Raw genomic sequence first — 15,000 nt, 5'->3', positions numbered from 1 at the left:
TGGGGGGGGAGGGGTATTGACCCGTAATCAGACTGTTACTTTGATCAACGGAGGTGAAAGGTTGACGTCGGCTAAGGATTTCTGTCTTGTTTTCTTTCCGTACAGGTTCCGCCGCCCCCTCTCGCACGCCGAGCCAACCGGGTTGCCCGCTCCACGAAGCTCCGCCCTATGATGCCACAGCAACCAGGAAGGGAGAGGGGCAACAAGGCGAAGCAAAGGTACGACAGCCCCCAAATTCCCACAGAACCAACCTTCTCTCTCTCTCCCTCCCTCCCTCTCTCTCCTGTTCTCCCTCCTCTCTCTCTGCCTCAATTCCCCTGTCACACACACACACACACAGACACCCAGCAGTCTCTCCCATTACGCACACACACACATACACACAGTAGATGATACCTGCAGCCTTTACCACTACACACCGCATCATTCCAGACAATATGTAGGTCCACCGTCGCCTCTACTTAGATCCACACCAACACGCACGACCTCAATACACACACATGACAAGATGTTGCCCCAGCGCTTTCTCTCGCACCTGGCATCGTCCGTGCTGCGAGCGTGCGGATGCAACCATGACACGGTGAGTGTGTGTGTGTGTGTGTGTGTGTGTGTGTGTGTGTGTGTGTGTGTGTGTGTGTGTGTGTGTGTGTGTGTGTGTGTGTGTGTGTGAGTGTGTGAGAGAGAGAGAGAGAGAGAGAGAGAGAGAGACTAATCCTGTCCTTCTCTCCTCTGTGTCGTATCTTCTCTCCATATCTATTCACTCCTCTTCATTGCAGCTTCTCTTTTCTAATTTTTTGCAGCTTGTTTTGCTTGCAGGCACCTAAATGGAAAAACTGTTTTATGTTGATCACTGAGACATGTACGCCTGCACAGTGCGTCATACCAACATAGCTCTTGTTGAAATAACAAACAGGCTGTGTGTGTGTGTGTGTGTGTGTGTGTGTGTGTTGTAGGTCTGCATTTGCACACTTGAGAGTTTACTGTATGTTGTTGTCCGATTGGAGCAATTTCAAGCGTGCCGGTGAGCATATTTTAACAGCAGGTGGTAGTTATGTCACGGGCCTACTGCATGCATGTTTTATGTGTGTGTGTGTGTGTGTGTGTGTGTGTGTGTGTGTGTGTGTGTGTGTGTGTGTGTGTGTGTGTGTGTGTGTGTGTGTGTGTGTGTGTGTGTGTGTGTGTGTGTGTGTGTCCATCTGTTAGCTCAAGTCGTGATTCCTCAGCATTCCGCCTCCTCTTCTATTCCTCTGGTAGAGAGCAGCCCCAAGGATGGAGGAGAGAGAGAGAGAGAGAGAGAGAGAGAGAGAGAGAGGGAGAGGGAGAGGGAGAGAGAGAGAGAGAGAGAGAGAGAGAGAGAGAGAGAGAGAGAGAGAGAGGAGAGAGAGAGAGAGAGAGAGAGAGAGAGAGAGAGAGAGAGAGAGAGAGGGAGAGGGAGAGGGGGAGAGAGAGAGAGAGAGAGAGAGAGAGAGAGAGAGAGAGAGAGAGAGAGAGAGAGGCTAAAGTGAAGAAGAGATGGAAGATGCAGTGATGGCACGTAAGGAGCGAAGACGGATGGAGCGGAGAAGAGTGGAAATGACAGATTGGGATAGATAGGGAAAGAGAACAATTGTGGGAAGGGAATGAAGTAGGACTGAGAGAGGCATAACGGAAAAGGGTAGGATAGTTGGAAGGTAGAGTGAAGAAGCGATTGAGGATAGAGAGAGAGAGAGAGAGAGAGAGAGAGAGAGAGAGAGAAACAATGCAATGAAGAATGTGAGAAACACGGGAAGGAATCAAACAGAATGAGAGGTGGAGATTGAAGAGGACAGTCAGCAGAATGAAGAGGACAGACAGACACGTATTTCACCACATGAACCCAAGAGTCTCCATTCTGGGGGCAAAAGTTCAGCGGAAATCTCATTGCAGTGTGATGTGAGCTCTATAGTAGGAGCAGACCTAGTATAATGTGTTGTGAGCTCTATACTAGGAGCAGACCTAGTATAGAGGCCTGGGGGACTGTGTTGTGAGCTCTATACTAGGAGCAGACCTAGTATAGAGGCCTGGGGGACTGTGTTGTGAGCTCTATACTAGGAGCAGACCTAGTATAGAGGCCTGGGGGACTGTGTTGTGAGCTCTATACTAGGAGCAGACCTAGTATAGAGGCCTGGGGGACTGTGTTGTGAGCTCTATAGTAGGAGCAGACCTAGTATAGAGGCCTGGGGGACTGTGTTGTGAGCTCTATACTAGGAGCAGACCTAGTATAGAGGCCTGGGGGACTGTGTTGTGAGCTCTATAGTAGGAGCAGACCTAGTATAGAGGCCTGGGGGACTGTGTTGTGAGCTCTATACTAGGAGCAGACCTAGTATAGAGGCCTGGGGGACTGTGTTGTGAGCTCTATACTAGGAGCAGACCTAGTATAGAGGCCTGGGGGACCTACAGTATGTCCACTAAAAGCATGTAGGGCTCAGTGGTGAAAAGAGAAAGCGGTGCTGTAATAGTGCTAGTTCTACCGACAGAGCTTTATAACTCCTACACAGTCACATCTGGGGTGCTATTTTAGGTCTGAGAGAGTGTAAAAATGGGTCAGTGTTTACACGCTACATTATCAGTGTGTATCCTCTGTTGCACCAACAGAAATCGGCATCAACATTCTCACACTGCCACGGTTGATGAAGGTGTTTAAGGCTGAACTAATCCGATGTCGCTTCACGGATCGTCTAAACTCCTCATTAGCTTGCTTATAAAAAATAGCATGGATGCTGCCCTGGAGTGCTATAGCTATAGCAAGCAGGTTGCCTAGCAATCGCTGCTCTGCTGCCAAGTTGAACTGGAACTCCACACTGCTGTGTGTTGTGTCGACGACAGCACTTGTGGAAGGAGTGATGTCTAGTTATCGTTCATTAAGCTAGTCAGTGTGTTTACCTCACTGGAGAGCTTTCTCTAACAGGAGATTAGAAGCTCTTCTCTACTGAGTGTCTTCCCCACCAATCAGATAATTGGACAGATATTGACCTACCTACGTTTTGCTGTGATTACCCAGGAGTGACTGAGCCAGGACTGGCGGCAAAGGAATCAAGGATTTTCCTCTTTCCTCAATTGTAACCTGGTTTCTACCACAGAACGGCGAATTATTGGCAAATTTGGCATATTCTCCAAAACTGCCTCCAGGGATGTTATAATGAACAGCTGTGCTAAAGTTTGATGTAAACGAACAGTGCTCTCTCAAACCCATGTAAACGTTTGTTAGATTTTAGTTCTTAGCCCTGGAAAAATCCCCACAAGGCCAGGCTTTGGCAAAGTGGCCCATGAGAGCCAGAGCTAGAGCCGGTGACAGCATGCCCCCTTGTCTTCTCTCCCGTATAGAGCTCAGAGGCTGTTGTCCAATGGCTGAGTGACTTTCAGCTGCAGCTCTACGCTCCAAACTTCACGGACGCTGGGTATGACTTGCCCACCATTAGCAGAATGACCCCGGAGGTAAGGCACTGAGAAACCTGACCCCCAACCCCTTGTTCCAACCTTAAAGAACACACCCAGAGAGGTCGCAGGCACCTCCAAGGACCACAATGGACACATAAGTCTGCCAGACTTCATTGTGCTGTCCTTGATGATTTCTAAGATGCATGTGACACCTTGTGTTTGGATGATCGTCAGACTCCTTAGTCCCCTCCCCTCCTCCGATGACTGCTATACCCAAACTGTGCTGTCCTTTCACCTCTCACCAGTCACCTCTGACCTGGTATTGACCCACACTGTTTCCTGTCACTTGATAAAACCTCACCTTCCTGCACTCATCTGCTGGGACCTGGTCTTATCAATCACGCATCACCACTCTCAGCCTACACATGGCATACTGTGGCCTTGTGGATGCACCTTCAACACATGTAAGACCTTCCTTTGCATGTGTTTGCATTTTGCACGACTGTTGAAGAGTATCTGGACATTGAATAATACAAGAGAGGTTATGGCTAAAGTGTGTCTCCTCAAGACTGGCTGCCAAATTAAAATCAATAAAGGCCAAAGACAATGCATACCGTGTAACATCACAGCCTGACCATTTGATCTAAGACTGATGGGTGATTTACATGCAACAGTAATTACAATCAATAATTATCCCATTCTGGGGGCGGGAACCCCTTTTGGTGTTTTAAGCGTTACGTTAAACTTTAGCTATTGAAAAATAGCAGATCTACAAGCTCATAGCGCGCCACCGAGTGGCGCGCTATGAACTTGTAGGTCTGCTATTTTTGAAAAATCGTTAAAATGTGCCTCAAATCTTTAGAAAATTGTCATGATTTAGAAAACTTTTTTTTTTTTTTTTCGACGTCAGGCCTGAATGGGATACAAGGAAGCATCACAATGTTCCTGTCCTTTACCTATCGCTTACACCTGTCCATTACTGTGTTCTGTCACTTGACCATCTAACTACTGTCAAAAACTAAACTAAGATCAAAATAGTAAATAAACTAACTTTTATAGCGACCCATTTTCAGCTCAACATCACAGTACGCCTGGATCTATAAATACCGGTACATCCTGCAGTCCACATAAGTGACACCGTGTTTGGGGAAATAGAACAACTGTAAAATAGCCCTCATATAATAACTTATAAATCATAAATAAGGCACAGGGCACAGGCTTAAGGGTTTGAATTTTGACAACTGACAAATCGCATGAATTCAATCAATTCATCAATCAATTTTATTTTTACAGTGCAAAATTACAACAAATTGTCTACAATACACTTTAGAACTAGAGCAGGTGAAGACAATACTCTACAGCAGTGGTCCTTAAACTTATTTGGCTCAGCCCCTGTAAACAACTGTTTCATCCACAATCCACAATGAATTACACTGTTACTTCACATTACATTTATGTCATATTCCATCCATCTTCAACCGCTTATCCGTAGTCGGGTAAGCAGAGTGTTCCAGAATTCCCTCTCCAGAGCAACATTAGTGACTTCCTCCTGGGGGATCCCGAGACGTTCCAAGGCCAGTGAGTCGATGTGTTTCCTCCAACTGCGCCTTGGTCTGCCCCGGGGTCTCCTCCCAGTGGGACGTGCCTCAAGGACCTCCCTTTATGTCATATTACGTTACATAAATATGTAACCCTTTACCCCTATTTTTGGTGTAGATTAAAAGTAACACACCAAGTAAACTCAGGTCCGTTTTATTAACTATAGGGGAGGCATACTATGGTCCGACGGAGCATTGGTTCGACATGCGTCCGCACCTCGGACTAGCGCCTGCTCCCGTGCTTGCGGTTATGGTTAGGTTAGGGTTTGAGGTGGGTTGTCGTGTTTCGGACCAATGACTAGTCGGACCAAACACATGCACTCAACTATAGAGGGTCTAAGTATTCTGCAGCACCCTGGACTTGAGTCACGGCGCCCACTTTGAGAGACGCAGAGATTCCCCCATGAGCAATGGCTTGGCGACGGTGGAAAAGAACAACTACCGTCTGACGGGAAGAAACCTTGAGCAGAACCTCTCTGGGTGGGCAGCCATCTGGGTGGGCAGCCATCTGGGTGGGCAGCCATCTGCCTCCACCGGGTGGGTTTAGAGAGAGGGAGACACTAATATGCACAACAATAACAGCTACAATAGAGCGTCGCAGTCCCGCCCCCTACCAGGGCCCAGGAAATGATTCTCCGTTCATTTTCCTCATAGACATTTCAGAAAGTATTTATTTAAAGACGTTTACGCCGCGGACAAAGCCAACTCTTGTCGTGACAAATCAGGACAACAAACGAATTAGAAAGGAGAAAAGAACAGGCAGGTTACAACACTTTTTTTGTTGTTTTTCTTCTATGTAATTATTTGTTATTAAAAATGCATTGTGATTCATTTCCTGGGCCTGGCGTCGTCATGAAAGGGGGCGGGACTGCGACGCTCTATATCACTTACTCTATGTCATCCGAGGTATGTTAGAGGCCTCAACCCCTGTTATGTTTGTGTCAGTTTAGTTAAATTTACAATTTACAATTTAGGCATTTAGCAGACGCTCTTAATCCAGAGCGATTTACATTAAGCAAGAACAAAAAAAAGGCGATACATCATATGCATAAAGACTAGTTATCATGAATCATATGTAAGCTAAGAACATAACAGTGGAATATCTAATTGTCTACATAGACAATGCTATCTAAGTTACATAAGTTGAGCCTTTGCATTCGCCTGCCAGTTCTATGGGCCGGAATTAATTAAATGAATACATCTGGCCACTTTTGTAACATTCTCCCAATCCCAATGCTTCATACGGTTGCCGCCTGGTCAAGGAAGGACATCCATCTAATGCGGATGTCGAGGATAACCTTTTGGTGTCCCATGTTGATGAGGACGTATGATACAGTAACCTATTCCAACTCCAGCAGTTTGAAACTACAACGGCACTGCCTGCCTTGTTTTGACTTGCTTTGAACGTGTTTTGAATGTTTTTCAATGGCAACAACCACCTTGTTTTTCCCGTCTGCATTCCTTCATCAGTCACATGACTCGGACTACCCTGAACGTTGCAAACGGGTACCCCAGTGACGCCAGTATGTGACGACTTGTTGTGTTGGCGAGTGTTCTTGTGTGTTTGTAAAAGTGTGTCCACCAGAGTTTCTGATAACCCTAATGATGATCTCAATTTTCATAAGCTGAAAGAGCTCCAATTTCTTAATGAACACCAGTGGAAAGTGCTACATTTGTTCTCAACCTTTTCAGGCGACCCCCCAAAATGTTGAACTGGTAGGGACCCCCCCCCCAAGACAAGTACTTGGAATTGTAGGAGTTGAGGCATTACATTTAGTTTGACTCGGTTCCACAGATAAATATTGTGAAAGTAGCGTTGCTATTTTCACATTTCTTACCTAAATATTATTTGACTACTGTATTTTGGCCAATGTTTGACCAGTTTTTTTATAGTATAGTTTGTTGATTACTTTTGTTGCAGTAATGGTCTTTTTTCTTTTCCTTCTTTCTTTCTTATTTTTGTCGTTTTTTTAGGTAATTAAAAGGTCTTCAATTGTCACTGTCATCTGCAGCCCCTCCCCTCCCCCCCTAACAAAAATAATATATATCATGTGGGGTTGAGACCACTGATCTAGATCAGGGGTTCTCAACGTTTTTGGCCGGGGACCCCCGAAAATGCTTTGGCAACGTCTCGGGACCCCCGCCCCGCCCCCTCCCGACCCCCAATATAAATTGACTGCTACAATAACCTTAAACCATTTTGGGCGGGAACCCCTTTTGGTGTTTTAAGCATTGTTATAATTTAGCTATTTAAAAATAGCAGATCTACAAGCTCATAGCGCGCCACCGAGTGGCGCGCTACGAGCTTGTAGGTCTGCTATTTTTGAAAAATCGTGATTAAAAAAAACAAAAAAAATAATAATTTGGGGACCCCCTAAAATAATTTGGCGACCCCCCGAGGGGTCGCGACCCACGGGTTGAGAACCCCTGATCTAGATGAGCAGAATGATTGTTATTGACTGCTGCTGACATGCATCGCCTGCTTACTTTACACCAGCTCTCCTTTCTGTTCTGTTGGTATAGGCTGCCATCAGACCACCACACTTTTTTTCTGTTGCACGTTTTATTTCTTTCTCTGTCTATGTGTGTGTGTGTGTGTGTGTGTGTGTGTGTGTGTGTGTGTGTGGTGTGTGTGTGTGTGTGTGTGTGTGTGTGTGTGTGTGTGTGTGTGTGTGTGTGTGTGTACACATGATATGCTGTGTGTGTATAGTGTAGTGTATGTACACATGATATGCATCCTCTGGAGTCCAAAGAATTTGGGCTTCTTTGGATGGAAGTATGATGTATTTGCGTCAGTACCTGACTTTGTAGTTGTATCTCATGTGTGTGTGTGTGTGTGTGTGTGTGTGTGTGTGTGTGTGTGTGTGTGTGTGTGTGTGTGTGTGTGTGTGTGTGTGTGTGTGTGTGTGTGTGTGTGTGTGTGTGTGTGTGTGTGTGTGTGTGTGTGTGTGTGTGTGTGTGTGTATAGGATCTCACAGCCATTGGGGTGACCAAGCCAGGCCACAGGAAGAAGATGAGCAACGAGATCAACAAGATGAGTGTTACTGAATGGCTGCCAGACCAGAAACCTGTGAGTGGGCAAGCACGCAGGCACGCACGCAGGCACGCACACAGGCACGCACGCACGCACGCACGCACAGTTTTCTAATTATTAGAAAACCTTTTTCAGGAAAAGTTAGGGTTAGTATTTAGAAGGTGTTTTTAGAATCGGCCTCGGGTTTAAATTGGTTCATGGTTTATTTGAGCGTCATTGTACAGAACTCATACGTGATACGCCGCCAACACTGCTGGCATCGTTCTGCTAGTGTTTGGCTGTGATACGCCGGACCTATCCCCGATCTCCCGCCGAAAGCTTCCAGTAGCCAAAACCCCCAACGTGGAAAGCACCTGCACTGGCACACAGGTACGCTCATACAGGTCTGCTTTCTCTGCTTAACCCATTTTGGGCGGGAACCCCTTTTGGTGTTAGCATTATGTTATGCTTTAGCTATTGAAAAATAGCAGATCTACAGGTCTGCTATTTTTGAAAAATCGAAGAACGACTGACATAGAAACAGCTTTTTCAGAAAACTGTCAGGATGTAGAAGACATTTTTAGAATCTGATCTCAGGTCAAAATGGATTAATGGCCCCTACACACTGTAGGAGTTTTAAAGTTGTTGGCGAGTCATCAGATCTCTGCAGGAGTCTTTTTTTTAAATCGTCTGTCATTATATCGTTGTGGCTTTCACACTAAACGATTGGTCGCCTACTGGGCATCACACACTGCAAGAGTTCACCAAGATGCGATCCAGACCCGATACATATAGGCTACATCATTTGTTTTTTATTCCAATTCATTTTGACATCTCACGCACGTGCAGGATACCGTGATAGAAGCGCGAGGCCGACACAGGATGCTGGACGCATCTCTCTCTCTCTCTCTCTCTCTCTCTCTCTCTCTCTCTCTCTCTCTGCGTGCACGCCACACATACAGGAATAGCCAGGCTACACAGGGCGAAATGTTTGTGATAGCCTATAGCCTACGTGCGCGAGCGCACACACACACACACATACACACACACACAGCGCACGAGGTCCAAAAGTTTGCTCTGCACTGTTGATTCCGATGCGCTTTTATCAACATTATTCAAGTGAAATGCGTTGGTTTTATAGACTATTTAACAGACAGACAGACAGAGCACAGCTGTCCTGTGCTCTCATTGGCTGTAATACAGGACTTCTCTGGACGCGATCGCAACCCATTTCATACTGTACGATGTCAGTCGGCGACAGAGCCAAATATCAACCCTGCTTGATATTCAGAAACGGTCGGGAAGGCGTCGGCAAGGACTTTTATCGGCGCTATATCTTCTCACAGAGCCTTTCACACACAGCGAGGTCCTCTGATTGAGCCAGATCTGTTGTCAAAGCGCTTGTTTAAATAGGTGACTGATATATGATTAAGCATCTAACCTATAACATTGCAGATGTGCTACATTATTTTTAATTGCTCAATATTGACTGCTCAACAGTAAAATACCCAGTTGTTATATGACAAAAGAGAATAGTTTGTTATTGGTTACATATTTTTAAGAGTTAGTTTGCTGCCTGATTCCCATGATGTGCATGGCTCTTTGTAATAGCCAGGTAATCTGGGCTTTCAGCTGTATTCTAAGGCTGCCAAACAAGACTACGGTGCCATACCACAAGATGCAGATGCTATGGTATAGTAGAAGAGGAGTAACACCTTCTGATTGATACCAAACACCCACCCTACCAGGTGTAGGGTGTTACAGTCTGAACTGAATTGGCTAGTAGCAGATCCCGACCCATACCCTGGAATCTGCTGGCTTGGCTAGTTTTACTCAATAGCCTCGTGGATGCGTGTTCACTCAGTAACTTAGAGGGACAGTGGTTCAGAGGTTATCAATTCACAAAAATGACATATTTTGTCATTGACCGACTTGAAAAATATCAATGTTGGTTGGCCTACTGGCAGCGTGAACAAGAAGTATAGTATAGTTTCCAAGACTGGCTGTGAACAGACACAGAAACAAGACAAGACAAGACAAGACAAGACAAGACAAGACAAGACAAGACAAGACAAGACAAGACAAGACAAGACAAGACAAGACAAGACAAGACAAGACAAGACAAGACAAGACAAGACAAGACAAGACAAGACAAGACAAGACAAGACAAGACAAGACAAGACAAGACAAGACAAGACAAGACAAGGGGCGAACACAATCATTTCCCTCCGGAAGGTGGACGCTGAAATGCAGGAATGGTCAACAGCAGCAATTATGGTTGCAAAATATCTGAGCAATCGATGGAAGCAGCAGAAATTGGGAGTGAGAAAGTGTGTTTCACTGCTTCCTAATTTATGCAAAGGAAATATGTACACATCCTCTTCGTTCAGATGCAGGTGCGCGGCACAGTGACAACTGAAGCAATCAAGAAAAAAAGTATTTCACGACTAAAAATCCCACACACTCTTGCTCTTGCTCAGCAGCATTACTTTTTATTCAAATTGACAGACCCTCTGGACCTTCCTCAAGAGTGTCTTCTGTATACTAATTACGATGTGGGTTGTCTTGCAGTGAGACTGTTATGTTTATATAGCAACAGCAGGAGTCGAATGGCTGAATTAGTTTGCCAGGTGTCTTAGGTGCTTACAAAGGCCCTATAGTCTTTATTCAAACGTTTGTCTTGGCAGAATGTCTTTGTATGACTGGCCTAATGGCTGCATGTCTTCCTTCCCCACCTCTGTCGTCCCCACAGGCCAACCTGGGAGAGTGGCTGTCTGCCATTGGTCTGAGTCAGTACCACCAGGTGCTGGTGCAGAATGGTTATGAGAACATCGACTTCATCACAGACATCACCTGGGAAGACCTGCAGGAGATAGGCATCACCAAACTGGGTGAGACAGACACCTACTGTATGACACTACGGACCTGTCTGTCCCTTTCTCTGGGCGTGCGTGCGTGCACCTGGGACATGTGCGTGTGTGTGTGTGCGTCTGTGTCTGTGTCTAAAATGTTAATGTTGCACCCACATGTGACTAAAAGCGACGTATAATCGTCGCTGTCGGGCAGACATTTTAGGTTTTAGATTTGTTTGTCCATGAATCAACACTATTGAACACCCTTTTACGTCTGTGTGTTGGTTACAAAACATATTGAACCAATGAAAAGTATTAAAAGGTGCTTCGGACAAAACCTCTCAACTCCATTGGACCCTCAAACTGAGGGTCTCAAACTCCACCACCTCTCCCCCTCTCATGCAAGCAATTGACAATAGACAATAATAGACAATTCACATATAAAGTCACAATGCCAACTTTGATGGGCAGTGTTGCTTCATTTAAAAAATATATAAGGTTTTATTATTAATGTTGGTGAGGGGTGCGTTAAGGGTTGGGAGAGGGTTAAGGTTAGGTTTAGGTGAGAGGTTAGGGTTAGGGTGAGGGTTTGAGATAGGTTGTAGGACTAATGACTGGTCTAACCAATGACTACATAGGCCACCAGAAGAAGCTGATGCTCGCCGTGAAGCGCCTGGCCGAGATGCAGCGCGGCACCACAGACGGACGGGGGTCCCCCAGGAAGAAGCCTCCACCAATCACACAGCAGCAGGACGTCATGTCCATGGACAGCCCGCCGCACGACGGTGAGAGACCACGCTGGGAAGATAACAATTTGAAATGTAATAATAGGATAGTAGTGTAATGATTGAAAAGATGCTTGTAATGGTGGCATGAAATTAGAACTGTCTGCAGGAATGGACTCACAGTATGCCTGCCTCCATGGGATAAAGCTCCTCTCACTCTATTCTCTGTCTGTCTGTCATCTCACTCCAGAGGTCATGTCTCCTAAGATGAACACTTTCCAAGAAACCGAGTTGAGCACTGAGAATGCTGTGAACCAGTCGGGCCCGGAGGCGAAAGGCCAGCGAACCCGCAGCCTGAGCAAGGACCACGACGAGGTGATGAGTGGGGGTGGGGGTGGGGGTGGATGTGGTGGTGGTGGTGGTGGTGGTGGTGGTGGTGGGGGGCTAGGACCACCTCCCAAGAAGGAGGCGCGGACCATGAGACAGCAGAGTTGCCAGGGCAGCGCCTCCTCCCACCGCGCCACCACTGTCTCCTCTCAAGGCAAACTCCGTCACTCGCACTCCCAGCCGGCGCCTCCCTACACACCGCCCCACACGCCCACCAAATCCAGGACCTCCTCGGCCTCCTCAGCCTGCTCGGTCCAGAGCGCCCCTGCTTCTTCGAGCTCTCCCCAGCCCAAGCCCAAACCGCCGCCGCAGCTCGCGCAGCAGCAGCAGGGCGAGAGACCCCAGTCCCCGCGCAGCTTGCACCCCCCGCAGTCCCCGACGCAACGCGGGGCACCGCCTGCCGCCCAGCTCTCTCAGCCGCAGCCACCGCCGCATCCCCAGCACCACCAACCCCACCACCAGCCACAGGCAGCGGAGGTCAGGGAGGTCCCCCAGCCCCAAGGCCAGGTGGCCGTGCCTCTCCTCTGCCTCCCTCCAGAGGCTGAGCTGGAGGAGGAAGAGGAGGAGGGCGGCAACGGGGAGTGTCTACAGCAGAAGCGCGCCCACAGCCTGAACCGCTACGCTGTGTCTGACGGAGAGGCCGACGACGGAGGAGAGAGGCGGACGGGGGGCGGAGGAGTAATAAGCGGGGCGGCGACGATGGGCAGGGGTCAGGGGACGCCCACAGGCACCGGCGGAGCGGGAGGAGGAGGAGGAGGAGGGAAGTACGCCACGGTGACGCACCGCGTCAGCCGCAGCCACTCGGTGCGCAGCCAGGACAAGAACGTCAACCGCAGCCAGTCGCAGTCCTTCGCCCTGCGCCAGAAGAAGAAGGGCCCGCCCCCGCCGCCGCCCAAGCGCTCCAGCTCGGCCATCTCCTCCTCCACCTCCAACCTGACGGAGGCCAACGTGCACGCCAACGCGCGCGCCGCCGCCGCCGCCTTCACCGTCAGGTTAGAACAGTTTGGGATTTTTCATTATACTTTAGTTTTAGTTGGTTTTGACTTTAACTCAAGAAAAGATAGCATTTAAAAAAAAAGAACATTCAGTTACAGATTAAGTTTATAACTAACTTGACAAAAAAATTATAAACTAAGGGCAATTTGTCTATCATTTCAGTTCGTTTCAGCTAGTTTTGTAAACACACAATATAGTTTCAGTTAGTTATCGTTTTTCTTTTCCTTTTCTAGTGTTTATTTAGTGCTGTTAACGAAAATTAAGTTAATTTATTTATTTTAGTTAAGTAATGTACATATTACAATTTTGAGGTATTTGTACTTTACTTGAGTAATTACAATTTCCAATACTTTTACTTCTACTCCACTACATGCAATTTACTCCACTACAATTATTTGAACACTTTATTTACTAGTTACTTAGTAGATTTTGCTTATTATTCCAAAACATACATTAACCACTTTAGCACTATATACGTTTCGGCCATTTGAAAATAGCCGATCTACAAGCTCACAATGCGTCACATCGCGACGCATTGTGAGCTTGTAGATCTGCTATTCTCAAAAGATTTGTATACATTTGAAAACCTTTACGTAAGTGCATTTTGAATTTACTCGTAACATGGTAGTTCTACGTTACAGTATGATACTTTGACATAAGTAAAACAGTACTTTTCCCCCTCACCACTGACTATAATATTAGTAAAAAATATGAGTACTTTTCCCCCTCACCACTGACTATAATATTAGTAAAACTTATGAGTACTTTTCCCCCTCACCACTGACTATAATATTAGTAAAACATGAGTACTTTTCCCCCTCACCACTGACTATAATATTAGTAAAACATGAGTACTTTTCCCCCTCACTACTGACTATAATATTAGTAAAACATGAGTACTTTTCCCCCTCACCACTGACTATAATATTAGTAAAACATGAGTACTTTTCCCCCTCACCACTGACTATAATATTAGTAAAACATGAGTACTTTTCCCCCTCACCACTGACTATAATATTAGTAAAACATATGAGTACTTTTCCCCCTCACCACTGACTATAATATTAGTAAAACATGTGAGTACTTTTCCCCCTCACCACTGACTATAATATTAGTAAAACATGAGTACTTTTCCCCCTCACCACTGACTATAATATTAGTAAAACATGAGTACTTTTCCCCCTCACCACTGACTATAATATTAGTAAAACATGAGTACTTTTCCCCCTCACCACTGACTATAATATTAGTAAAACATATGAGTACTTTTCCCCCTCACCACTGACTATAATATTAGTAAAACATGAGTACTTTTCCCCCTCACCACTGACTATAATATTAGTAAAACATATGAGTACTTTTCCCCCACCACTGACTATAATATTAGTAAAACATATGAGTACTTTTCCCCCTCACCACTGACTATAATATTAGTAAAACATGAGTACTTTTCCCCCTCACCACTGACTATAATATTAGTAAAACATGTGAGTACTTTCCCCCCTCACCACTGACTATAATATTAGTAAAACATATGAGTACTTTTCCCCCTCACCACTGACTATAATATTAGTAAAACATATGAGTACTTTTCCCCCTCACCACTGACTATAATATTAGTAAAACATATGAGTACTTTTCCCCCTCACCACTGACTATAATATTAGTAAAACATATGAGTACTTTTCCCCCTCACCACTGACTATAATATTAGTAAAACATGTGAGTACCTTTTCCCCCACCACTGACTATAATATATATATATTTTTTTTTAAATTTATCCCACGATTTTGTAACCCATTTTTCACCCCTGTGTCAATTATCTAATGTGATCCTGGGCTCTACACACCCTCCGCCAACCTAGTCCCCATATATGGAGGACATGGGGAGAGCAACAGACTTGAACTCATGCTTCCTTAATGCCTGAGTGTCCAAGTTGCTCCTTTACACCTGACAGGGGAGAGTTTCCCTGGTTGGACGTAGCGCATGGAAGGAACACGTTATTCCAACCAGTTCCTTTCCCCTCCATCAGG

The 15,000-nt window shown here is 46.0% G+C and overlaps 1 protein-coding gene across 1 annotated transcript in view; it reads left to right on the top strand.

Moving 5' to 3' along the window:
- Positions 1-15,000, top strand: part of caskin1 (CASK interacting protein 1) — a 165,119-nt gene that overhangs the window by 142,777 nt on the left and 7,342 nt on the right. Inside the window, 6 exon segments of the mRNA XM_079521656.1 lie at positions 106-218; positions 3,343-3,453; positions 7,963-8,064; positions 10,760-10,898; positions 11,498-11,644; positions 11,835-12,919. Coding sequence (XP_079377782.1) covers positions 106-218; positions 3,343-3,453; positions 7,963-8,064; positions 10,760-10,898; positions 11,498-11,644; positions 11,835-12,919 — 1,697 coding nt within the window.

The sequence above is a fragment of the Electrona antarctica genome, assembly GCF_951216825.1.
Source record: "Electrona antarctica genome assembly, chromosome: 14".
NCBI lineage: Eukaryota > Metazoa > Chordata > Actinopteri > Myctophiformes > Myctophidae > Electrona > Electrona antarctica.
Note: the sequence above shows the minus strand (reverse complement) of the source record. Positions and strands in the feature narration are given on the sequence as shown.